Source organism: Fukomys damarensis, unplaced genomic scaffold (assembly GCF_012274545.1).
Source record: "Fukomys damarensis isolate Sample0158 unplaced genomic scaffold, DMR_v1.0_HiC HiC_scaffold_14, whole genome shotgun sequence".
NCBI classification, from domain to species: Eukaryota; Metazoa; Chordata; class Mammalia; order Rodentia; family Bathyergidae; genus Fukomys; species Fukomys damarensis.
Genome location: NW_022900926.1, coordinates 11571451 through 11599037, shown reverse-complemented (window position 1 = coordinate 11599037; position 27587 = coordinate 11571451). Strand labels below are relative to the sequence as shown.

General features: G+C 42.3%; 1 protein-coding gene across 4 annotated transcripts in view; it reads right to left on the bottom strand.

Moving 5' to 3' along the window:
- Akap7 (A-kinase anchoring protein 7) overlaps positions 1 to 27587 on the bottom strand; it is a 118278-nt gene that overhangs the window by 69165 nt on the left and 21526 nt on the right. For all 4 annotated transcript variants that reach the window (XM_033763234.1, XM_010639127.2, XM_033763235.1 and 1 more), the window contains 3 exons: positions 19469 to 19605; positions 15611 to 15771; positions 2264 to 2376 (listed from right to left, as the gene is read on the bottom strand). In XM_033763234.1, the coding sequence (XP_033619125.1) occupies positions 2264 to 2376; positions 15611 to 15771; positions 19469 to 19605 (411 nt within the window). The remainder of the gene's footprint in view (positions 1 to 2263; positions 2377 to 15610; positions 15772 to 19468; positions 19606 to 27587) is intronic.

Below are 27587 nucleotides of genomic sequence, written 5' to 3'. Positions count from 1 at the left end.
AAAAAAAAAAAAAAAAGATAAAAAGATCATATAAGTGGGCCCCTCCTCCTATCTGGTTTCAGATACTTGTGGTCAACTGTGATTGAAAATTATTAAATAGAAGCTGGGTGTGGTGGCACTTGCCTGTAGTCCCAGCATTTGGGAGGCTGAGGCAGGAGGATCTTCATGAAATTGAGGCCAGTGTAGACAATATTGCAAAACCCCGTCTTCAAAACAAAACACAAAAATTAAACAGAAAATTCCAGAAATAAATAACTCATAAGCTGAGTACTGTGATAAAATCCTGTGCTGTCCCTGTCTGCCCCAACAGGACAGAAACAATATTTTTTGGTCAGGAATCTATGCTGTATATATTCCCCTCCCGTGAATCACTCCACAGTCATCTCAGTTATTAGCTCAACTGTCCTGGTATCGCGGAGCTATGAATTATTTCATTAAATAAGTAACAATTATTTAATAATGGCCCCAAAGTGCAAAAGTAATGATTCTGGAAATTTGGATAAACTAAAGAGAAGACATAAAGAGTTTCCTTTAAGTGAAAGGGTGCAAGTTTATCATAAGTATATACGTACAGGAAAAAACAACATATATAGGGATTACCTGTGGCTTCAGACACCACTAGGGTCTTGAAATGCATTCCCTTGGAGAAGTGGACACTCCTGTCACTTATTTTCTATGGATAAGCATTCTAACCCAAATAAGTCTGATTTTACCATCCCAGCAAGGACTGTCTCTAGTTTGATGTGTGGTTCTAGACAACCTGCGCTGTGTAATTGTGATTTGGACCAGCGCTCCTCACACACAGAAATAAATTTGGTGCAGCTAGCGCCGACGGGAGGGAAGAGCATGAGCTAGAAGACACAGACACAGAGACAGGACCCTGTAACTGAAAGGAACGTGGTCTCTTGAAGGCATCTCACCTTCCTGACTCGTGTTTCCCTTTTCCATAGGGTGGGGGAGTCGATTCTGTGAAATCAGCTGCCAAGAAATCATTCAAGTGCAGTGTGAAATGTCAGGGTACAGACTCCAGAGCAGTGCAGACATTCCCCTGCCAAATATCGGTGGGTGCGCTCGTTTCAGAATCCATGTTGTGCAAAGAACATTTTGGAACGGGGATATTACCTTCACCACTGATTTGTCAGTCTGTGATTAAGTGTGAAACCACTCGGAAGAGGGCCATCCATTGGAAAGCAAAGCAAGAAAGATAACGAGTAAAGAACTGTCAGTCCACGGGTTTTACACATTGTTATTCCAGATTTCAAAACCTATCACTTACACAGATTATTTTTACCAAACATTCTAGAATGCTACCTAATATAGAAATTAACGAATCTATGGCACGGCTATTTAAAAAAATGCAAGATTCCTTTTGGAGGGGGGCAACTCTAACCAATAGTTTGTAGAAAACTCATAACCGCAGGATAGTAAATCACCTAAGCCAATGTTTAAAAAAAACAAAAAAGACTTCGTAAGGACAGAGAGATCTGATGCAAAACATGCTACGTTTAGAAAAAAGGCCTACTCACTAATGAACATGGCCCTCATTTACAGAGCTGCAAATGAGTCTTCACTGCAGCAAAGGCCACGGGGAGCGGGGAGCGCGCGTTCGCCTGCACGCCCATCTCCGGAAACCTGCTACCCCGAGCAGGCCGCTGACTGCCCTACTGTGCGCGAGGCGGCCCTGGACTGAAACGGGAAACAAGGATTCCAGGAAACAGGCTCAGGAATCCCGATGCGATCAAAAGGTGTGCCAGTCACGTGTCTTGGTTGTCGCTTCTGCCCTTTGCCGCGGGGGAATCACTGTCGGGAACCTTAGCAGAGAGTCCCAGCCGCTGGTCCGGCCCCTGTACACTGTCCCCAGGGCCTCGATGGAGCCAATGGCTGCAAAAGCAAGGTGTCCTCTGCAGGCCTGGAAAGACCAAGAGAGAAGGGAAAGGCCGTGCCCGGCTTGAAGAACCCAGGGCCTGTGAGCAGCGCTGTGAACGAGGCAGCAGGGCAAGCGCTGGAGCACCCTGAGGAGAGAGCAGCAGGAGCAGTTCCGGCTCTGCGTCTGGGCTGCTCCGCAAGAGGCACGCAAGGCCCAATTACACTCATAGGGCACGGCTGCCACCACCTCCGCAGAGGACCCGAGCACGTCCCCAGGCCCCTCACACTAACCTGGGATCCCGGAGGCCAGGCATCAACACCACACAAGTGGCCCTCATCCTGACCACCGGAAGGCTGGCGCGGCCCCACCACAGGCTGAGCATAAACGTGCACTCACGCGCTTCCGGAGCCAGGGCGCTTTGGACAACTTCATAAAGGTCAGGTGAGGCTTAAAACTTCTGTTTTCTCCAGCCACGATGCCCTTCTCTTGGAACATCCTTTGTGCCATCTCTGAAATACATCAAAAGGACACAAAAATGCTACTGTAACTATACAAATGTTTGGAAGTAGCAATTGCAATTCTAGAAAAATACAAAGCTACAGAAATGTTGGGATCGAAAATCCTAGGGTTGGGAATTTAGCTCAGTGGTTCCGCCACCTGCCTCACAAGCTCAACGTCCCAAGTTCGATCCCCAGTACCAAAAAAAAAGATAGGATCTAAAATCCTATATAGAAGATATTTATTAAAACATTATCCTGGATTAGCTTCGATTGGAAATAACCATCAATAAAGAAATGTTTGATAAATTAGCATACAGTCATACTAAGGACCGTCATCTACGTAATAAAAAGAATTCATCAGAACTGCACATATGAATCTCAAAATGACAATATATTAGCAATATTATATTTCTGAGTACACAAGCATTACACTACAATGCACAAGTAGAATTATCTGCCATAAATGCAAGACTCACTTTCCAAACACTACTGTAAACAGTTTTTTATTTGTTTTTATGCGAAGTAGGTGGGGTTAGGGGTGGGGATTTAGCTCAGTGGCACTGCACCTGCCTTGCAAGAGCAAGGTTCAATTCCTCTGTGCCACGAAAAAAAAGACAAAAAAAAGTAGGTGGGACTCATGCTAGCAAGGTGATTTTAAGGATAACTGAAAACTACGAAGGCAATCCTCCAGGTCTGGCGCCTGATTCGTGTCTCAGAAGGAGCTGCAGCCCAGGTGGCCTGGCTGCCACCCTGCTCATGCTTCTATCTAACATCCGGGGCTCCAGAAACTCTTCAAAACATACATATTTTCAACACACTATGAGAATGTACACATTAGTTTTAACCATGAGTCCTGCCGGAGTCCAGAGATTACTAAAGATGCACATCATTATAGCCAGAAATACTTGGATGAAACAAAACTCAGCGTTTCTTCATCCTCCCTGAACTCTTCCCACACAGTGCAAGGTTTCAGTTTCTCTGCCTGGGAAGCTAAGATGAAACAGAAAGCAAAGACACCATAGTACCCTTCCTAAGAAAATGAAGGGTTCTGCTAGAAGGTTGGTCCATGGGAAAATAATAAAATAATGAGAATATAATTCATCAAAAATAGCAGAATCTCAAAATGAAAATCCTGGGACAAAAGAAAAACCCCACGAATGCATTTTGTTTGCTGATGACAGATCTTTAAGTGATGTCTCTGATGTCCAGCACTGGTGATAGGCCAGCTGGCTTGGCCGGCAGCGTGAGGGGCAGAGAAGAGAAGGCTACTGAGAGCAGAGAGAAACTTGCAGCGGTGCTGGCACCTTCATCTCAGGGCCCAGCCCCCACGAGGTGCTCACCAGGACTGGCTGGCCTCAAGCTAAGGATCACCCTGATATAGGTTTGTAATTTGCGCTCTGGAACCTGCTCATCAAAATCACCCTAAGAGTGAGCTGTTACTATTCTCACTCTAAAAAACAAAGAAATGAAGCCCAAACTGTCAGTAGCTTACTCAAAAATCCTCAGCTAGGTAGTGAGGACAGAATTTGAACCCAAATTAAACTAATCACAAAGTTCACACTACATGAAGAATCCAAAATTTTCTTTCTCCTTTCTAAGAAATGTTCTTCAAACAAAAGCTAAAGGTAGCTGGGATAAAGGCTTAAACAACAGATCTGAAGTGCAGTCAACAAACTCCAGAGTGACCTCTCATTCGATCAACAAACATTAAGCACCTATTATATGCCAGCTACTATTCTAGGAGGTAAAGAACAAGGAACAAGACACATTCCCTGCCCTTGTAGACCTCCCATCTATGCTGCGTGCCACAAACAAATACATAAAAATAAGGTCAGGAGCTGATAACTGAAAGGAAGAAAAATGCAATCAGGGAAGGGCTCTGAAGTGATGGGAATAACAGGGCAGGTGTGGTAGGTAAGGGAGTCTGGAAATCCCACTGGGAAGATGCAACGTTCGAGCAGACAGCTGAGCAGGCAGACAGGACCACCTGAGCGCACTGGAGTGAACGGCACAGGTGAAGGGACAGCTTCTGAAGGGACTGGACACTGGACACAGCCGCAACTCAGGAGAAAGGAGGGAGTGGCAGGGCACTTGGGGAAGAGTAAGAAATGGCTTAGGAATCAGGCAGCAGCCCGGGGGGACCTGGTGAAGTCACTGGATCTTATTCTAAGTCTGTCTGTCTCTTCTCCCCGGTAATAACAGCAGGCTGAGCAACAGACCCCTGCGAGGCCAAGGAAACACTCTGGCTGAGTGCAACACGAAAGGAATCCACGGAAAAGCACTGGGAAGGCAAGAGGTCAAGGCAGGGAGCCGAGGCGATGTGGAGCCAGGACAACCCTGTCCTTCCCGAGGGCCAGGTCCCACCCCAAGTTACTGCAGCCCCGCCTCTGATGACACACCTTCCCTGAGATGCCTTCCGCATAGTCCTGTCCCCGCTCCAGTTCCTTGCAATGCCTGTGTCAGACCAAGGTCACAACTCCCGCCCTTGGTGTGACGGTCCTGAGAGGCGGTCCAGAAGCCTGTACAGAAGCCGGTGAGAAAGACCAGAGTCCAGCAGGAGCACATTACAAACAGCAAGGTGCATTTGTAACAACTGCTGCTGTGATTAACTTAGAAACGCAGGGCTCATGTGAAGCGTAGAGAGGTCTCTTTCTCAACTACTCTCATGACTCTGCTTTGGTCCTCTCCGCCGCAGCATCTTCTCTAACATCTGCAGAGTTGACATATTGGGCTGAATCACACAAAAGTGTCATCTTTATAGGTCAAAGCCAGCCAAGCACGGGCCAAGTTAGGATTTAACATGCACCAGGGTGGAATGCCTGCATGAGTTCCCAAGATTTGGCTAAAGGGGTTGAGGAATAATTTCTAAATCTTCAAATATCACATAGCAGAGCTTCGGATACCAACTTGGAAACGTGCTTCTCACCTAGGAAGCAGAAGCAGCACAGAGGTGTGAACGCACAAATTCAGTTATTCCGCTCCTTACTGACGCTGCATGTCACGCACACGGACATGCAGGGACACAGAGCACCCTGCTGGCTAGGATGAGCAAAAGTGAACTGACTTGAAAACAGGACTTCGCTTAACAGAAATTAGAATAACAGGCATTGGTACCTTTCTTTACTATCTACAATAATCTGTGTATATTATTTGATATTTATTGGATATAACAATCTTATTATCAAATGAGTCCATAGAAACATTTGTCAGCTTGTTGGTTTTGGTTACTAAAGTTTTGACCTGTTTCCATTATTCACTGGCTCTGAAATCACTGATAAAAGATACCTCTAAAAGGATTATTTGTCACATTTAATTTCTTTTGGTTGTAGTTTCTCAGTATATTTTAGGTACACAGGTATGTATTTTCTAGGTATATAGAAAATTATTTCTGCAAATAATTTCTTAATAATGATTTATGTTTCTACTAGAAGTATAATCTATTGCTTAGCCAGAGTATGAGGTAATGGTCACAAAATATCATTTTTGAGACGAGTTTTTTTGCTAATGTGAAAAACTTCTATCACTTTTCATCTATGATAACATATTCTGGAAGAGAAGCTTATGAATAATTAAAGAGATTATTCAATTCTTCCTAGTAGCACAGAAGTTCTTCCAAGCACAAAACAATTCACACGACAAATACATCAGACATCCTTCAAAAGTCAGCCAAGAGCACTTCCTAACTAACACAATTCATTTCACAGCTGAACAGGAAAGTTGTCTGAAAAATAGCTTCTTTAAAATATATTTTAAATATTAGGAATCTTTGCCATATATAAAAGAATATTGAAACATAAAATATCATAAAATAATAATAGTTTGTAATCCCCATAATTATAACTCTACCTTTTTCTTAGATTTAACATAAATTTTTCTTTCTTTCTTTCTTTCTTTTTTTTTTTCTGGTACTGGGATCAAACTTAGACCCTTGTGCTTGTGAGGCAGGAACCACTGAGCCAAATCCCTGGCTGTATGTATTTTTATACAGGAGATTTTCTCCAAGTGAACTCTTAAAAATGTAGTACCAATAAATTTATACTTAAATTGTAAAGAAGTTGCCAAAAGTTATCTAAAAGTAAATTATAACAGATCCATTTTAATAATATCATGTATTTTAAATTAAGTACCTCTTTTGCAAAGTAAAATCTTCCCCCCTTCTCCTTGACATTTTTCCTTTTCTCTAAAGCTAGAATGTTTACATGATAGCAGGATCTCAAATTTGAGAATAATCACGATCATATATACAAAAGAATGATCACATACTAAATGTAAATTAAGTAGTCCTAACATATTTTTAAATTATATAGTATGTTCTATTTGTATGTCTACACTGTGGATACAACAGAAATAGTTTTACATTAGATTTTAGTCTTAAACACGGATTTGTGAATAAACAACACACAGCAAGCTATTTCCTTGCATGGTCTCCAGTTGGAAGATACTTTCTAACATCATTGTGAGTTATGATAAAAATTATTCCACATACCTCAATAAGATATCAGAGTCACTTTTTAGTCATTTAAACTTTAAATAAATAGATGCCGTAAAGCCTTTTTCGGCATTCCTATTTAAAAGATTCCCATTTCCACATCCTGTCTCAACTGCTTCATCTTAGCTTCAGAAAAGTGATTTGAAATATGTTTCCAAATAAAGGCTGACATAATGTTGACACCAACTTCAACTTTCAAATTTTATACTCATCATTTTAAATAGGTATTTCCAATTGACTACTGTGTAACACTGTCAAACAAAGTCTAAAATACTTCGTTCTTAAAAGCAAGTCTTGAAAAAGCCACACTCTTGTATAAGGCATGGTGTGCCCCGTGGCACGGGCAGCTTACAGAAAACCAGAGTGTGAGTTCTAACACCAGCCAGGTCACCTGGCTCCTGGGGACCTTACCGGACCCGGACAGCACAACCAAGGAGGTCGTGAGAAATCAGCGTCTTTCAGTGTCCTTCTTGTCCTAACAGCCAGTGAGTTCCAATGAGCTGTCCAGAGATCTGCACAAGACTTGAGAAGGTTCTAGAACACCCAGAGTGAGTCCAATTCTCATGCAAATGTAAGCAAGGCAAGAGACTGCCTAAGATTAATGATCTTTCCATGCAACTTAAACTTGCCCTGTCTGTGGGGTGGGGGTGGGGGGGTGTTCATCAGTGTAATTAGAAATGAAGTTTTTAAGTGTATTAAGCACAGGGACTTAAAGTGAGCAGGGCCCAGGCTTAGGGTTGTCCGTTGAGAGACAGGAAGCTGAAGCAGGGCAAGGAGACAAGTGAGAGAGAAGTGTTCAGGAGCCATGGGGCTAGGCTGCAGCTGAGTTTGGAAAACACACACGTGCCATCCAACCAATCCACGGGACTGTGTGATTCTCCACTTTCGCATTCATGCGATAAGCCCTTTAGTAGCACTCTTTAATGTCACACATAATAAAAGTACTCAATGGTGAACAAGGCAGTCATGGTCCTTGCCCTCATGGAGCTTAATCTAGTCAGAGAGACAGACGATAACAATGAAAATTTGTAATAAAGTCTGGAAGGGACTCCAGCTGGGGTATAATGACAGATAACTACTCACAGTAGACAAGGAAAGGCTCTCTGAGGGGGTGACGTCTGAGACAGAAAGGGTAAGTCCAGGCTGGCCTGGAAGGGTCTGGAGAACTCCGAGATCCTGGATCCTGAGCAGAAGCGAACTGCGGTAACACAGCAGGAGGGGTGGGAGGTTGTGTCAACAGATGGCTGCATTCCAGAGTAAGGGCTCAGAAATAGGATAGCACAGGCAGATGCAAAGTCAAAGGCCTCGCTACACTTAGGAAGCCGAGTATGGGATGCTTGAGTTCCAGGAGTCAAGACATTTTCAGAAAAGTAAGAGCGGTGATGGTGGTGGGGAAAGGTGTTTATTAACAATTATAACAGCTACCACCAATTAAAAAGGGTACATGTGCCAAATGCTCTGCTTACTGGGACCATTTTACAAGTAAAGAAATCCAAGGATCAAAGGCTAGGAAGGCACCCAGCTGGGAGCAGGCCGCATGGGGGACAAACTCAGTTCCGTCTGGCTCTAAAGCTCATCTTGAACCAGGATGGTGACACAGGTTGTACTCACGCTGCAGAAGCAAGGGACGACTGCAATGTGAGCTAGGAAAAGAGAACTTCACAAAGTGAGAGAAGCCAGGCGCGGGCAGCACGCCTATAATCCTGGTACTCTGGGGGGCTCAGGCAAGAGGGTTACAAATTCGGGCTTACCTACCCTGGGCATCTTAGTGAATTAACAAGGCTCTATCGGAACTGCAGATACAGCTCAGTGCAAAGGTCCTGGGCTCAATCTCCAGTACTGCAAAAAAGAAAGGGGGATAGGGACTGTGGATGCGGCTCAGAGAGAAAATATTCAGACGGGAGCAAAAAGAAGAGGGGGAGGATAGCAAAACCACAGCCACCGACTAGGAGTAAGGGAAGGCCTTCCTGTGAGGGCACGGGGCACTGACCCTGGGTAACACCATGGGCCTCTGGCGGCAAGGCTTTAGGGAGATGAGCAGCAGCTCCCAAGGGAAGTGGTCGTCTCCAAGAAAAGCTAGGTCTCAGCCAGGCAAGAAGGTAAAGGGTGCTCTTAGGAGATGCTTGGGGCGCCCAGGTGCTACATCTACAGTGGACAGACATCAGCACGGCGAAGACTGGCACATGACTTCGCCTCTGTGGTCTCTACCTCCCTGGTTTGCAAAAACCAAACGAAGTGATATTTGTGAGATGAGTAGCATGAAGCCTATCACCAAGTAAGTCCAAGCGGATACCTGAAAACCAAGTAAATGAAAGAGAGATAAGGGAAAGGACCACGAAGAGGTGAGCAAGATGGGCGTGTGCCTGCAGGGCGCACACAGGCGGAAGTGGAGGGAGCCACCGAGGGCCGCTCACTGTGGGACTGGGAATGCAGCCCTCCCGGTGGGAGAGAAGCGCCCGCCTGCAGGGTTACAAGTCCAAGTCTTCCTGCGGGAGCAGAGGAGCCAAGGGCCCAAAGGTGCACTGAACAGACTCCCACCAGGACAGAAAACACAGGACACAGTCTCTCTGCATCTCAGGGAGGGAGATCACAAGAGAAAGCACGATGTCCTAAAAACTTTTCATGTTCCTTTTATGAGATAAATATACTTGGAATCTTTTCTCATGCTAACTAAGGGCACTTTTCTCATTTTGAGCAAAGATATTCAAGGACCATTATAATTCCAGCAAGCTAAATTTTTAGCAATCTCTCAATCTAAAAGCCTTCTTAGCAAAATTGCATTTGCTGAAAAAAAATGAATAAAATCACATAACCATTTCTACACAAAAAGCTTTTCAAAGCAATTTCATCACTGTAGAATATGGAGAAATGCCATATAAATGCACAATCCTCTGTATCTCCTTAATTGTAAGGACTACAGAGTAGGGCTGAGGAAGAAGGTGTTATTTTATTTTTAGAAAACAAGGTCACTCAAGGTCACAACGGGAAACAGAAGTGGAGCCTCCGATAGTATACACCGGGCCCTCTGTCGCCGTGGCCACCAGAAAGCTAAGGGGGACAGGGTGCAGAAGTGGGCAGGGTCTCCTCAGCTCACAGCAGGTGCCAGAAGGAGCCGTTCCTACTGGACGAGTAACTCAAATATCAGTGGTTCCGGGAAACAGGAATATCTTGTACTCATCCCTCTTATGTCCATGGCTGAGAACACAGCAAAAGGCAAAGAAGCAAAAGAAAAGCACGGGAATGTATTTAAGATAACTTTGATGTGACAAGGGGCTTTACATGAGAAAAGGAGGACCCTCCCCAAGAAAGGGTAATCCTGTATATTTGTTTTCCTTTCTTTCTTTTTCTCTTTTTTTTTGAGACAGGGTCTTGCCATGTAGTTCTTATACTGCAGTTCAGGCTGGCCTCTGACTCACAGTGATCCTCCTGCCTCAGCTTCCCAAGTGCTGGGATTACTGACTTGTGAGATTTGGGTGGGTTTGATGAAGTAGAGCTACAGAGAAGAGAGACTGGATGGTGCCACACTGGAGGGACTCTGCAGGGCCTGCTGGCTCAGGTTCCTCTCTGTCCCTATGCACTCAGGAAAGGGGTGACTCTGATACAACCTTTTTGGGGGACGCAGAGAAAATCCTGCCTTGGTTTTATGACCTCCTTCATGGGAAAAGGGTGGGAGATCACTGAGAGACCCTCCTGCTTCTGCTGTTTACACAGATTCCTTCAGCTCAGAATATTTTAGGGCAGCACACCTTTAACTCCACCAATAGGAAAAGCTCACCTATTCAAACTATTAGTTCAAAATGTACAATGATTTTCAATTTTATACATTAAAAACTTACTCTTATTCTGATAATTTTCAGTAATAAGTTTATTCCTCTTTTATAATAACTACATAATACTCTGACAATTTAAATACATCTAAAAACTCAATGCAAATTAGGTAAATCAGACTACTTGTTTTGTTTACAAATTCTATTCCTTTCCATTAAGTAACACTAACTCTGCTTCCATTATTTTCAGCAAACTAAATTTATATGTGTGTGTCTATATGCATGCCTACATACTGTATTGTGAAGTTTTTATAAGTAGAGTGCCTTAGTCAATAAAATATAACCTTCTAGAAGTTAGAATATGCCATCAAACAAAAGTTTCTAAAATATGGCACAAAGCCAGAATAGTCATTATTGTACTGATGCTGTTGGAATAAAGTAGCATTAGTTCTGAGGTATTCTTTAAGAAACAAATCTAGGGGCTGGGTTGTAGCTCAGTGATAGATCATAATGCCCAGCACCAAAGAAAAAAACTAAAATACATCTCAAGAAGCAAAATGGGGCAAAAATTCCACATTATCTGAACACTATGTAAATGGAGGCTCCAACTCAACTTCAATGCCTGAAGTAACTCATACATATGTATTGTTTCACTGAGGGGATAAATGCTGTACAAAGCCTTCCACATGTATTAAAATATTTAGATTTCTTATGAACATGCACAGAAACTATAACCATAGGCAACAGAACAACATACACATAAGTGATTAAAAGCAAGGACATATCTCAAACATGTACTAAGAAAAGAAAACGTTCTGACTTTTAAAGTTCTATTAAGATGTGATACATATATATATATCTATATATCAGCTCCCCACAATGAATGCAATCATTACATACTGTAAACATATACTAATAAAAATAACAACTCTTTTAAAAAACAAAGTTCTATTTTGCCTTGCTGGCTATAAGAACATATAAAATTGTTTCCCTTATGCAATTAATCAAAGCAAGAATAACAGCATGCATGAGAGAAACTAAATTCTGTTCTCAGTGCACTTTTTGGTAATATAACCCCAGACAAGGCCAGAAGCCCTAGAAAAAGCCCCTGGTTGTTGTAACCTATAAATACAGTGTAGGGTTTTACTCTCTTTCCTTGGCAGGCTAGCTTTGGAGAAGAAATCCACTGCAACATCTGCCATATTTAGGAGTGACATAATTGGAAGCCATTTTGAGAAAGGGTTTACTGTTCAAGGCTGAACTACTCTTGGAAGCAGAATTCACAGAATGTCCACACTTCATGGTCTCTGGGGTCACCCTACCACAGCTATGAAACAATCCCAAAGAGGGGGAAGCTATTCACAAACCCCCTAGAAGGTTTACCAGCAGAGAGCTCAGGTAGCAGAGGACACAATGGTCAACAACAGCACCACCCACCGTGGTGAAAAGCCAGGCACATGTGGTTCTCTGGGTAGGCTGAGTGTGAAAGTGCTGGCATTAAGTCCCGTGAACTTTTGGCTCCCCTTGCTATCTACTTCCATCACAGAACTCATGATCTATTTGCTTTCCCCAGCTACCAAGTGTAACACTTGGGCATCTGCCACAGCCTGGGGTACATGGACAGAGGGGCCTGTGGAGCAAATGCAGTGCCTCACAAGCCCACGGTCCACAGAGCCACTTGGGAAGAGCAGTGGCTCACGATACATAGAAGGGCAATAAAGAAATTGAAAAAGCCCCTAAACTGAATACAGCCCTGAGGCAGAGAACATACCAGTGACAGGCTCCACCCTTTCCTGTGGGAAAGGCAGGACAGGATCCAGCATTTAGATAGCAAAAACTGGCTGTAGAAACTAACAGGCCTCAGCTGTGACTCATTATCTCTCCCCTATATCTGGTGGAATCCAATATATTCTAATATCTCACCAGCCCTGGAAAGAAACTACCTACCAAACATCTCAACCTGGAGGATTCTTCTGGACTCATTTCTCTTTCTCATTTGTCCGCGTTTTCTTTTTTCTTTCTTTTTGGTCTCTGCTTTCTTTTTTCCTCTTTTTCTCTCATGTGTTTGTGTGTTTCTTTTACCTGATTCTATTACTTTTTATTCTTTAACTGGATTTTTAAGCTCACTTCTCTCCTCTTCATCTTCCTTTTCTTTTGTTCTCAGATTTTACTTTACTTTTTTTTTTTCCATGTGTGGTGGCACATACCTATAATCCCAGCACTCAGGAGGCTGAGGCAGCAAGATTGCCATGAGTTTGAGGCCTTCCTGGGCTATATAGTGAGTTCATAGCCAGACTGAACTATCTAGCAAGACCCTGTCTCAAAATAAAACAAAAAAAATTTTTTATTCTTTTTCCATTTCCATTGTTAATGATTTTTTTCCATGTGGTGGCACATACCTATAATCCCAGCACTCAGGAGGCTGAGGCAGCAAGATTGCCATGAGTTTGAGGCCTTCCTGGGCTATATAGTGAGTTCATAGCCAGACTGAACTATCTAGCAAGACCCTGTCTCAAAATAAAACAAAAAAAATTTTTTATTCTTTTTCCATTTCCATTGTTAATGGTGGTATAGTCACTGCCTTTAGTAAATTGTTACTGTATGTGAATACCTGGTTTGCCTTTGAGTCTAAATTATTATTGCTGTGCATTGTTAAGAGTGGTATCAATTTTGCTTTTAATTGATTTTTACTGAGTTTCAGTACCTCATTTGTCTTTGGGTTGTCAACATTACTAATTTTCTCCTCTGAGTGGTGCTGGAAATCAAGCCCTGCGAGGAAGGCTGGACTCTAAAGAAACCAATAAAGTGGAAGGGATATCTATCCCAACAGACACAGAAATCTAAATACAGAAACACAAGAAAAGAAACCAGCAATAATCGCTAAATAGCTAAAAATTAGTAAAAGTCAATAGTAATAGTAACAATTGGGAGGGGTGGGGAAAAATATACCTTGATCTCTTTGCACATACAATGAGTGCCCTCTGCCTAGAACGCCCTCCTACAACCTGTCCAGTGAAAGCTTTTACTTATTCTTCTGCATGCAGACTCCTTCTCCTATGAGTACTTTCTGTATCTGCCTTTAGGTACAGGACTGATCATAGTGCATTATAATTAGTCGATATCTGTTTCTACACAAGGCTATAACCTCTGTCAAGGACAAGGAACATTTTTCTCAGGTTTTTTAACCCAAACACCTAAGGAATGCTAGCTAACTACACACGGACAGAATGAATTATTCCTGCCAAAGTATAATTCCTTAAGGCTACATTAGGTACAAGAAATTAATAGAGAGGAGATAAATTTATAAAAAGCTTAACTAAGATGCATGTGGTTGTTTCACCAGTAGCATCAAAACTGAATATTAGATTCACAATCCAAATGAAATGTTCTTATGTAAAATATACTTAACAGAAATCTAACTAAACAGCTCCATGTTTGATAAACTCAAATGAACAGTAACTAAGAAATTTAAACCAGTCCGGGATTTAGCTCAATGGTTCCGCTGCCTGCCTTGCAAATCCAACAGCCCGAGTTCGATCCCTGGTACCAAAAACAAAACAAAACAAAAAAAAAAACAAGAAACTTAAACCATATACTGGACAATGCAACTGATAGCACATAAATGTCATTCTAGCTCAATAACTACTCTGAATGATGATCAAGCCCTATAAAAACTCTGATGTTCACAAAAGATTCATCACAAATACCCTAAAAGACAAACTTACCAACAATGAAACCCAATCCTCACTACACCCTGCCTTCAATCCAGATGCACTTTTCAAGAAGCAATTACTAAACTGCTCAGAGGCAATATAATACTAAGTGGTCACAGACAACATAACATTCTTTATGCGAAGTTAAGGCTACTAAAATAAATGTATATGTACTTTGGGAGAACAGAAGGAAATAACAGACTCCACCTTCACAATGTTGGTTCATTTAAGCAGTCAAAGGCCAAGAAACTGTGAAGAGGACAACATAGTTGGTATTACAGTCATACGTTGGTCCTTGACTCTCTGCAACTTGTAGAATTTGGAACTCGGAGTATTTTGATCCAAACATTCACTCATCACTTGCATGGCATTCAACACACTCGGTGGAACTTCCCAGCCAAAACAATTTGTTTGGTCCTCTTTTTGGTACTCGTCACACCTACCAGGACCCATTAACCATGAGTACCACTATACTACCCAAGTCCTTGTTTTCTTTGATAGGTTCCCAGGTTATTACTTTATTTTTAAGTGTATAGACAAAGACAGAGGGAGAGGGGATTGAAAACGTGGTAAAAGGAAAAGAAGATGGAAAAAAGCTAAAAGTGGGCCATGCGTGGACCAATGACGAGAGTGCATGAAAAGCCAAGGATGACCGAACCTGAGATGAGGCCATGTAAAATGACAGCCAACCGATAAACCCCAAGTCGCTCAGGCAGGTTGTGTGTTTTCCTACATGTAATTCCTTGACACTTTCAACTTCAGTCCCAACAAGTGGTCTCCACGTGTGAAGCCTTACACCATCACAACCTGGCTTTCTGCTCAGAGTAACAGCTAGAAAGGGAGGAGGGAGCAGGACACATGGAAATGCAGCTGATTCATCTACCTTCTCCCTGCGACAGATAACAACACCCACGCCTCCAGGTCGGTGGCTGGAGACTCATTCATTCAATACTTACTAAGTGTCCGCTACACACGGAGTTTCATGGTGAGCCCTGGGACCCTTCAGACTCAGGACCAGACTTGAGTCCGTCCAGCACCTTCCAGAAACCCTCAGAATTGGCGCGTTCCTTGGGCGTAAGAGTCACGACAACTTTTCAGGCGCTTGGTATAACCCTTATTCACACAAGCAAATAATACCAAAGCAAGGCGCTCATAAAATGACTTTACAGGCACTGGCTCCAAAGGTTAAAAGACGTTGAACCTCTATGACAAAAACTCACACATTGCTACTTCATCCAATAAGTTGTCTGTGAGGGCACTGCTGTCCGTCTTACCTGCAATCTCCAAAAGCGGGGGGATGTGGTCTCCGTCTACCAGCTTCACGAAGCCAACCTGACTTCTGAAAGTGTCAATCCCTTGGAAGGGCAACGTCAGACGCCTGCCCCGAAGGACGTCTTCTACGGACGGCTTCAATTCCAAAAGCGCATCCACACCTCTGGCAGGAGGGGATCGCACTTTGAGCAACACATTAAGCAACAACACACGAAAAACCAAGTAACAAACTAATCCCTTCTGAAGGTAAAAATACCTTCTCGAGCGAACCCATATGATTAGGGCTAACATTGATTTTTAAATCGAAACTGCAGGAGTAAATTAAATCTTGATGTAATTATAATTAAAGAGTATATGTAATTATAATTAAAGATATAAAAGTAAATACTATTTTACAGTTCGTGAAGAAATTTTTACACAGTAAATATGGCATACACAACTCAAAAAGTTACTTATATATATATCCCCAAAAAAACACAGCACCTATAAAGTTTATATTGTTTATGTGGAATGTTCTGGATGTTTGAATATAACTACTAATACACAGTACTTACTATTTGAAGGCACTCTGTGAAAACTTAATACACTTTATCTCTTAAAATATGGTTTTCTTTATAAGACATTCTACTTGAATTCAAATAAAATGTAAGCTTAATTAAATTTCCCAACTGAAAGTATGTTTGTGATAGTTATTTAGCCTGTTTATTTAGGGTTACTCTGTGTTTTCAAATCTTTATGGTTCTTTGTAAAAAAAATGTTTACTGTATTATTCAATTAAACACTAAAAGATTCTGAATATTTTGAAAAGTGGGATCAATCATTTCCACCTTGCACTTTGATATAGGGACTTTATTATGGAAAATAAATTAAACTCTCACTAGAGGGCAGCAGTTACTTACAAAAGAAATAAGCATGCACCCGCAGTACAGAAAGAGCTTTCAAACACCCTTCTAATAAACCATCATTGACTTAATGCAGGTGCTGCTGAAGCAAGCACAGCCACCATTAATTTAAATTATCTTGATCAATGCTTTGTGTGGGGGAAAGATGAGGTATTTTCCTAGGTCTTTCGTATTTCTAAATTAGTCTTCCTATAAAGTATTTAACTGATTTCCTGACTCTCTTCCTCAGCTTCATTTCTCTGCTATGACATAAGGACAACACAGTGTTTTAGACCAGCCTTGTACATGTAACATTTCTCATTATCCCTGCACACCCACTTCCTAAATGTGACCTCACCTCATTGTATTTAGGGTCATTTAAAAGGACAGAGCAAGCCCGGTGTGGTGGCTCATGCCTGTAATCCCAGCACTCAGGAGGCTGAGGCAGGAGGATCGCTGTGAGTTTGAGACCAGCCTGGGCTACATAGTGAGTACCAGGTCAGTCTCAACTACATAGTGAGACCCTGTCTCAAAAAACCAATAAAAAATGTTTTAAAAGGACAGAGCATACACACTTCTAACTCAATACTGTCCCCCACTGTGTTCTGTGAGTTAAAGCATGAGACAGCAGGTCAACCGCTTGGGGCTCATCTGTCATAAACTGGGGAATTCAAGATGTTCATGTCAAAGGAAACTTTATGTCCAAGCAGGCATGAAAAAGGCCAAGACTTTTCAGAGAGAGAATTCCATAAATTATTTTTCTTTAAAGAAATACAAGCTGGGTGTGGTAGTGCACATCTGTAATCCTAGCACTCAGGAGGCTGAGGCAGAAGGATCACCATGAGTTCAAGGCCAGCCTGAACTACATAGCAAGACCCTGTCTCAAAAAAAATAAATGAACAGAAGAGAACAGAATTGAATTCCAAGACTGGTCTGGAGAAAGACTTCTTTATAATAGTACAAATTTATTTTAAGCAAATTTATATACAAAACAGAATTTTGAACCTGGAGTCCAGAACCAAAGCTTGTATTTCAAATTAAGATAGGACAGGTATATTATCAAATCACCTGCTGGATTTGACCTCTTGCATTTCTTTTTTTGGTACCAGGGATCGAACTCGGGACCTTGTGTTTCGAGACAGGCAGTAGCACCACTGAGCTACATCCCGGCCCTCTACTTTATGCTTGTTTTGATTGGGGGGAGGGTTTGATACAGGGACTTGCTATGTAGTTTAGGCTGGCCTTGAACTCATTATCTAGTTCAAGCAGATGTTGAACGTGCAGCAGACCTCCTGCCCTAGTCTCCTGCGTGCTGGTATTGCAGGCACGCACATCACACCTGGTATGTGTTTCTATTTCTTTCATCTAAACTGTGAGGACATAAATGACCTTGGGCAATATTTACCTGAATGGATTTGACTTAAAAAAAATAGTCCCTGCATATTCCATATCCAATCCACTAACCAATACTTTATTAAACACTAATGCATGAAACCATGCTTTAAAAAGTAAAAATAACTAAAGGACAAGTGACGGACAATATAGGTAGCTTCTATATTATATGGGATAGGATCAAAGATTGGAGACTTTTAAAAATCCTCCATATAAACAATGTCTTTCCTGAAAACAATCAACCTGACTCTACTTAGGCGCCCACACTGAGGCAACATCACCACTTCTAAGCTGACACCTCCGCCCCTCCAGCACGTGGCGGATCTATTCCAATTGCTGAAGGTCTTAAGAGAGAAGACTGAGGTCCTCTGAGAAAGGAGTGCTACTTCAAGGCTGCCCTTGGACTTGAGACTGCAACACTGGACCGAGTCCTTAAACAGTTCTCCACACACACAGACACGCCTGGGGACAGCCAGACGGCCAGCACTGGCCACTTCCCTAGAGAACACTGCAAACACACTGTTCTCGCACACTCTGGCGCTCCTCCTGCCTGCTCGCTATTCGTTCCCTGGGTCACACTTCTTTGGCTTCTCTCCTCACAGGAGCATCTGTGTTTCCTTCTGATGGGCAAGGCCACAGCCACCGTACGTCCATCCACAGGTGCTATCTATCTGAATAAATTAAAGTCTCTGCGCCTCTCTGCCCTGGAAGGGTGCCCAAGACTGCTGTTAGGAAGACAGCTTGGGACAGAACAGAAGACCGAATTCTAAAGACACAGATAATGATCACATGTAGCAAGGTAGTCTGAGTTATTCGTTTATTTTGTTTTCTCTCTTCTATTTTACCTTTTCTTCACCCTCCCCTAATCCAAGCCTTGTTCTTCATTCCTAAGGGGAACAGGTATGTCAAGGTGTAAAACAGTAGTCATCTACAATCATTCTGGCCCTAGCCTGGGTTTCATCAACGAGCTACACAGAAGTCGCAGAGTAAGGGGCACTGGCAGTCTCCCAAAGAGCTGGGGAAACAGCCAAGTTTGCCACCCCAGGCTGGAAAGCAGAGAGGGAAGACTGCTATTCCACCTTTAGCATGACCTTGGAATGGGACTCTAAGAATGACTGAGGTGAAATTGAAACTGCCCACTCCCCTAGGGAAACAGCAGCTCTGATGGCTACATTATCAAGTGCCTACCATGTGCCAGGCCCTGTACTAAGAGCTCGTACCTGGGTTGGTAGTATTATTTTCTCTGTGTACTAAGATAGTCAGTGAGTTTCCCAAACCAAGCAACTAATGAAAGGTGGCTGAACAATAGTCCCAGAAGTTTTTCCCAGAATCCCAACCTAGACTGGAGAATCAAACTCCAGAATGGTCATATAATTAATGAGGGCAAAACAGCTGTGTAACCAAGCGCTACCATTTGACAGTAACACAGTGAAAAAGTCTAGAAGAAAAATGTCTCAATAATTCTATATATTATTAACTGGGATAAAGAATATTTCTTTCAAATTTCAATGACTTTGAGTTCTACTATGTTTATGCATACTGAAGTAATAATATGAAAATAATATTCCAGGACATTGTATTACTCACATGTTCACTTCATCTTCATTTAATAACTGCATCACTAGCAGAGTGATATGAAAGGAACCATCGCCCACCATTGCTTTGGCCAGTCGCTTATCTTGTTGTATTATTGCATTTTGCAGGGTCTTAATTTCTCCTGTAATCTAACCACATGTCCAAAAACAGAGACAGGTCAGCAAGAGTTTTATATAGCAAATTATAAATCAGAAAGAAAAACAACGCCAGGTATGGTGAGGATCCTTGCGAGTTCAAGGCCAGCCTGGACTACATGGCAACACCCTGTCTCGAGATGGACAGACAGACGGACAGACAGAAGGGGAGGGAGGGAGGAGGGGGGAAGAAAGCGAGGGAGGAAGATAGATATCACCACAATCAGAGCGATTCTAAGATCATGCTACCACACTAATACTGACTGTCAACTTGTTCACACACATGCAGGATACCTGACTTAGAGGACTTTAACAGGATGGACTCCTCTTTTGTGTCTTTAGTTGCCCTGTGGTGGCTGCCTCAATGTCCAGAATTAATTAAAAACATGGACCTCCCATGGGCATTTTGACTTTAGGGAAGAGCCCGAAGTTGCATGGGGCCACACCCAGTGAATAAGGTGGGTGAGGATGTACCCTAATGTTTTCTTTTTTGGGGGTACCGGGGATTGAACTCAGGTCCTGTGCTTGCGAGACAGGCAGTGGAACCACTGAGCTAAATCCCCAGCCTGCACCCTAATGTTTTTAAGAGCCTGGCACTCAGCAGCAACATCACTGTAGTTTTGATCACACCTCACAAAGACACTCACGAAAGAGGTCTTCCAGAGCTGCTTCAGAAAGTGGCAAGGACAGTGGGATAAGTGTCTTCCAAGGGAGAGGGAATATGTGGTGGGGACGGATGCCGATGTATCTTTTACCATAAAATTTGTATTCGATATTCGCTGTATATTTTGACCACCTGTTCTGGCTTGCGTCTAGAGGTCAGTGCCTAGGGAACTGCAAACATGAAGGAAGTGGGACTTGTGACTAAACTGCCTTAAGGGCACTATTGCTGAAGGCAAACCACGGTGACATCGAAGGTGGTCACAGGCCAAGGCTAGGTCTCTTCACTAAGCGGACGAAACAACAGTGTTACTCAGAATGGCTTCTGCAACAACATGGATCCCCGCGTCAGGTGTAATCAGGCAGAGAACGTGGAGAAGAAGCTTGATTCTCATTTTTGTGAAAGGAGAGAGTCTCTGTCACGGCAAGTCAGAGCCTAGGACAGCATCTCAGGATGATGTGCTCAGTCACATCCCCCAGATAATGGGAACCCTGTTCAGGGCAAAACAACTCTTCCAGTATCCGAACAGGCTGCTGTGCTCATGATTCAGTATTTTGCTTCTCTCTGCTTTTTATGAATTTCTGCTTCTCCTGCTGGCCCCTCTCTTTTTCCTCTTCTCTCAGGGTACTTCCGCTTTCACAGGGCTTTTGTGCATTCCCTTTTCTCTGCTTTTTCTGGGTTTGCTATTTTAAATGCAGACCGCTCTCTGGCACACTCACATCTAGAAGCTGACTAGAACTGGATCTAACCAGAAGTGGCGAAGGGAGGAAACATCCCTCTCACTGTCTCAAAGGAATGGTTCCTGAGAGGAGCAGGGTGAAGTGTTTCACCTGGATGCAGTTTGTAATAATTTTCTAACATTCACACGTGGAATGCTTTAAACTCTGTATCCATGGTTATTCCTGTCCTCCGGAATCAAGAAAGATGCTAGTGGTCATTCTTATCGAAATTATTGCTATCTTAAAAAATCTTAAGGCTGTGGGGAATCGGTCCTCAGATGCCCTTCACCTGGGGGCAACTACTTCTAACAGAGATGGGATGTTCCCTGCTTTCTTCTTTCATGAAGATACTCTGATAAACTCAAGGAGAAACTTTTGGCTTTTAACTTCTGGCTTATAACTTTGGAAATAACATAACCTCTTTCAAATTATGATATCTAGAGAGATGGAGAAAACTCCTCATGCCAGTGAAAAGATTAAAATGGAAAGGGGGGAAATGCTATATGCAAATATGAATGGCCACCTTGGAAACTGCAACATTATTTATCAACTAAAAATAGAAGATGTTAAGGGCCAGGGATACAGCTCAGTGGTGCTGTGCCTGCCTCCTCCCAAGCACAAGGTCCTGAGTTCGATCCCCAGTACCAAAAAAAAAAATTTTTTTTTAAAAGATGTACTTTGTCCATGAATCTATTGATGGACATATAGGCCACCTCCAAGATACCTTACCATCTTTAACGAGGGTCGTGAATAATTTTTCTTTATCACCATGTATTTTTACAATGAATTCACACCAGGCTTGGTGGCACACCAACTTGTAATCACAACACTCTGGAGGCTGAGGCAGGAGGATTGCAAGTTTGAGTCCTGCCTGGGCAACTTAGTGACTCAGCAAGACCCTGGCTCAAAATTTTCAAAAAATGTTTAAAGGGCTGGGCAGATAGCTCAGTGTGAAGGTCCTGAGCTCAATTTCCAGTACCACAACCAATCAAAAAATTCGCATCACCTAAAAAACCCCAGTACTTCTCTATTCCCTATAATCGGAAAGAGAATAAGAGACGAAATGGTGTTTTCCCATGAGGACATATTAAAGCCACTTTAAAATGGAGAGAAGGCCTGGAAAAATCCCTGAGCAAACAAAAGGAATTAGGTCTTAAATGTCTCAATGAGGTTAAATATAGCTTGAATGTTGCTTAAATTGAAAACACAAGCAAGACTTGAGCCGTGTGATCATTTCTGCTTATATCACACAGAAACACACATGACATTCAGCCAATCGGAAACAGCTGACCAATATATGATCATGTGACCTAACAAGGACAACCAAAACAGGTGATTTTGTAACTGCAACCAATGAAATAATTTCTTTGCATTCCACATTTTCCCTGTAAGTACACAGCTCTGGCACTATGAATCTGAAACACTAAAGCTCTTTCGGTCTGCTGTTCCCAATCCACGAATGGCTTCTGACTCAAACGCATTAAAACTTGACTGTGCCCCACATTTTTCCATTTGCATTTTGATGGCAGTGGTGGGATTCCAAAGAGACAACCGGGGTCCCCCAGGAACATCAAGGAACCAAGCAAAAGGACACTGGTGAACACCATTTGCAGCCCGCCTCTGAGGCCCAAGGTTTTGCTTCCAGAGCCCTCTGAATTCACTCGTGTAGCTCCAGTTCCAGCTGGAACCACAGGTCAAATTGGGTGCTCAACAGGAACTGAGCAGCCCCAGCTGGAGGAGACCTCAGGAGGTAAATTTTAGAAAGATGAGGTATTATGGGTTCATCTGCATTTAAGGAATCTGGGACTCCTCCATCTGGAGCTCCAGCTAACTTTATGTTTAGAAATTATGGAGCCTGTATCCAGGCCTTTCTAGAGAAAGAGATACAGACATCAGAGTGGGAAAATGTACATCAAACTTCATTTGTGGGATATATTGGAAAAGAAGGCATGCCCAATACCTAGGAGACAGAGGGATTTTGTTGTTTTGTTTGGGGTTGGTATTTACATCTAAGAACTCACGTATGCTAAGCATACACCCAACCACTGAGCTTCTTGCCCTGAACCTGCTAATCTTTTTGCTCAAATACCCTTGTGCACCAACGGTAAAAAAAAAAAAAGGTAAATTAGGCCAATGCCTTAGTAAGTTAGGCCCTCAGAACAGCTGGTTCCTGTGAAGACTTTTACTCCTTGGTCAAAAACTGAACTCAGACGCTTAGCAAAGATTTTCCAAATCCCAGAGAAAACCCGCAAAAGCTGACTAAGAAACTCAGAATCCTCACAGCAACCTATGGCCCTGGACTTCCAGGACCTTGCAATCACAGAAATGGATTAACTGGCTGAACAGGATGGAAGATGGGTGAGGACAGCCTCAAGGAAGGGCCCAAAAGATGCCAGAAAAGCAGCTGAAAACCTCTTAAAAGATACACCCATTGTCTTCCCACAAAAGACTCCATGGTCTATTATCCTGCCATGTAAACAGAAAAGATGACTCAGTCTCTCCTTACTGGGCTAGATTGGAAATCTCACTGGATAAACATGCAGGTCTCAACCACAGCAGGGAGCACTGTGTTTCTTACTGGAACTGAAACAGCCCTGATGGTCTTCATTTACCAGTGGGCTCTGGGGCCAGAGGGCAGTGACCTAATTTTTTAAAAAAAGTTAAAATGAATCACATATTCAAACCCAGCCTGGGTAACTTATCAAGACCTTGTCTCAAAATTTTAAAAAATAAAATAAAAATTGCTGGCAGTGTAGCTCAGCACAAAGGCCTTGGATCTAAACCCCAGTGACACACAAAAAATAAAATAAAATAAAAACTAAGACTGAGAAGACCAGAAAAAGATCAAATGCTGAAAGGAAAGAATCTGATGCTTGTGTCTTCACAGCTCAACAACTACAGGGACGCTGACCAGAAGACCTCCTTATCTCTTATACTTAAAAGCAAGAGGTCCTAAACAAAGAAATCCTGTACCTCAGGACGCCTGTCACCACTGTGAAGTTACCTCACCAGGGATGAAGACTGCCTGCTTTTACTCCCGTCTTCTCAGGAGCCTACTCCTTTGGACACACACTGCTCCCCAGGAGATCTGATTCCCAAGGGCTCTATTATAGCGATAAAGACCACTGCTGGCCCGGCTGCCACTGGAACCAGAGGTCACAGCACATGCAAGCTTTCTAAAAGCAATGGCAGTGGCAGCTAAATGGTTAGAAACCTAATCTAGCCTTGTGTTAGAGAATAAACTTTACCCAAAATTTCATAAGCAGTCAAAACTTACTAATCTGTCAACCTACAGGTAGCTAAAAATTAAGCCTTCCTAAGCCAGAGGTAGTGGTGAGCACCTATAATTCCAGCACTCAGGAGGCTGAGGCTGAAGGATCATGAGTTCAAGTCCAGCCTGTAGCTACCAAGGAAGTTCAAGGCCAGCTTCGTCTACATATAGTGTGACCCTGTCTCCCCCCACCCAAAAAAAAGTTTAAAATAATTTTAAAATTGAGTCTTCCCTACAGATGTCACAAAACAGATAGCTTTCCCAAAATGATTGAATAAAGCTCTCTTTGTACCTACCCCATCCAGTGACTAAGATTTGTTTTCATTCTGTATCAATACAAAATGTTCAAACTTACACCTTATTTTTGTTAGGAACTTTTACTACTGTTTGAAGTTTGGCCAATCTCACTGACCAGAGTCATCGCTGGCAATGCAGTCAATCTAGATGAACGAGAAGAGCCACAGCTAATGACAGAAACTGTCCTCATATGGACCTGGGGGAGCCACGCTGCTTTAGCCACGCTAGCTTTACAAAAAGGTTGACACCCTCCCCCTGGCAGGCTTGTTGATACAACAGAAACAAAGGGATGGTCTACACCAGGGATGGTGAACCTTTTAAAGCCTCCAATGATAACCAACAGTGGGCTGGGACACACGTGCCCAGGTTCGCCACCACTGGTCTATACTATCGATTTCACTACTGATAATGTGTATCCATGTATAGTACACTTTAACAGAACTGGCCTAATCTAGACAGTGTTCCAGATTCCCTCTGTAATCAAGCTTGACACGTTTTATAGAGATAGGGCCCCGACAGGCAATGACAGACATAAAATCAGAACACGACCATAATTCCTTCAACCATATCATCAGAAAACTCATTGGAACTAGACATGCGCTCCATGCAACTGCTCTACAGTTCTGTATCATACAGTAAATGACTACATGGATACAGAGTGTATTTGGAAAGGAAACCAATCCCCTTAATCACTAAGGATAAGAGTTACTTTGATCAGGCCGGGGATTTTGCTCAGTGGTTTTGCCCCTTGCCTCACAAGCTCAAGGTCCCAAGTTTGATCCCTGATACCCCCCCAAAAAGTTACTTTTATCAAATACACAGAATTTTTTGTCTCCTCCATCTTAAACCATAGCCACTCAACCTGAATCGATATAGATGCAGGAATCACAAATAAAGAACAAATTTTTTAAATCACTTCAAGACCAGTCATGCATCCTCCAAAAAAAAAGCAAAGGCATTTGAGGAAAGAATAAACTGATTGCTAAGCATGAGAAAAGATGAAGGAGGCATCTTCATCTTCAGGAGGGATAAAGAGAGGTGGTAGAAAACAAGAGTAAGAAAAAGACCAACAGAGATACAAAGAGTCCATCTGCTATGGAGAGGCGTTAAGGGCATAGATGTGGGTACTGACCCAAGAAGCAGAACATCAATGGGAAACGGATTTCAGTTCCATCCAAAATGGATTCTTCGTCTTACTGGGGACTATGTGCTGTGTGTCCTCCTTGTGTTAGAAAGCTGGTCCCCAGTGAGGTAGTGCTGACCTACGGGAGGTGTGTAGGTTATGGGGACAGTGCCCATCTTGAAAGGATTGATGCCATCATTTCAGGAGTGGCCTCTTTACAAAAGGGCAGGCTTGGTCTTCCCTTGTCCTCTCTTGCTCTCTAGTCTCCACCAAAGGATGACACAGCAAGACTCTTACAGATACCGGCTGCTCCATCTCGGGTTTCCCAGCCTCCACACATGTGAAAATAAGTTTCTATTCTTCATGAAAAACAGTCATTGTTCTAAGCTCAACAGTAGTTACATGCAAATTTAGGACAGTGTTCAAGATTCCATCCATTTGTACATTCAGCATCTCCGTGCAGTCTCTTGCATGCTAAAATAGTTTGGGACCATTAGTGTCTTTGAATTACCCAGTAAATTGTAAAATTACAAATTAAAAACTGCAACATTGAAGCCAGGCATGGTGATACACGCCTATAATCCCAGCACTCGGGAAGCTGAGGCAGGAGGATCACTTCGAGTTCAAGACCAGCCTGGGCTACATAGTAAGTTCCACGTCAGTCTCAACTACATAGTGAGACCCTTTCTCAAAAAGAAAACCTGCAACACTTTGAAGACCACTGTCTTGACAAAGTCATTTTAATACTTACCATGGGGAATTAACCTCAACCCTACAAAAAATTCTAAAGTTAATCTAATCAAGCAATATATTTCTAACTACACTTTGATATTTCAGATTAGTATATTCCTTCATACATCTAAAGGCTTTTAAGATGCATTTTATTCCTAATTACATTCTTAAAAAGGAAAGAGAGCCCTAACTGCAGGTCATTTTTTAGAAGTACCACTGTCATCAAAAGCCAAAAGAAACTAAGTTTTACAGTCACTGTTTAAAACTCTACAAAGCTATTAAAGCTTATCTGTCACCATAACTCCAAGCCATTGGGAGTACTGCACAAAGTACATTATTTAGATGTAGATAAAGTCAAATGTAAATATGGCATTGAAAGAAATGTCTTAAAACAACTTTATTGATATCTTTAATATTGCATTCACTGAGTACTTTCAGTTAACAGAATAAAAGCAGACACCATCTGCTAAACATCATCAAGCTGCACTCTACATGCCTAAAAATAATGCAATTAGAATATTCATTTTTATAACTTTTTCATTTTCTAATAAACTCACAATATATATGAATTCCAAAAATGCAATAAAGTTAGTGTGCTTCTGGCTGAAAAAGATGAATTCCATTCTAGTACATGGTAAAAGAATGTTTTGGGCCTCATCTTTCAACACTTGGCTTGCAAATTCTTCCAAGCGTGTGTTGTGTGTGTGTGTGTGTGTGTGTGTGTGTCCTAAATTTTTTGCCTTACTAAGAGTCACTGTAATTATCCTATCAACGTGCTGCCTGGGGCTGGGGGGGTAGCCCAGTGGTACAGCACTCCCCTCACAAACATGAGCCCCTGGGTTCAATTCCCAAGACCACAAAAAATAGTAATAATACTTCTTAAAATACTACCTAACTTCTCTTCAAAGCTGAATACTCTCATTTTTCTTACCTGTCCACAACCATTAAAAGGGTTTGAAAGCTAGTCATATAACAATAGCTGGAATAAATTTTTAAAATCATCCTCAAATAGAAGAATGCTCTACATAAAATAACTACAATGACATCAAATACTTTTTACTATTCTATTTCCCAGAAAAGAACTGAATGTACTAATTGCCCATATTTTCATAACGCAGCAACTTTTCACATTACAAAAGGATGTACCACAGAATTAAAACCTTTTAAAAGTCC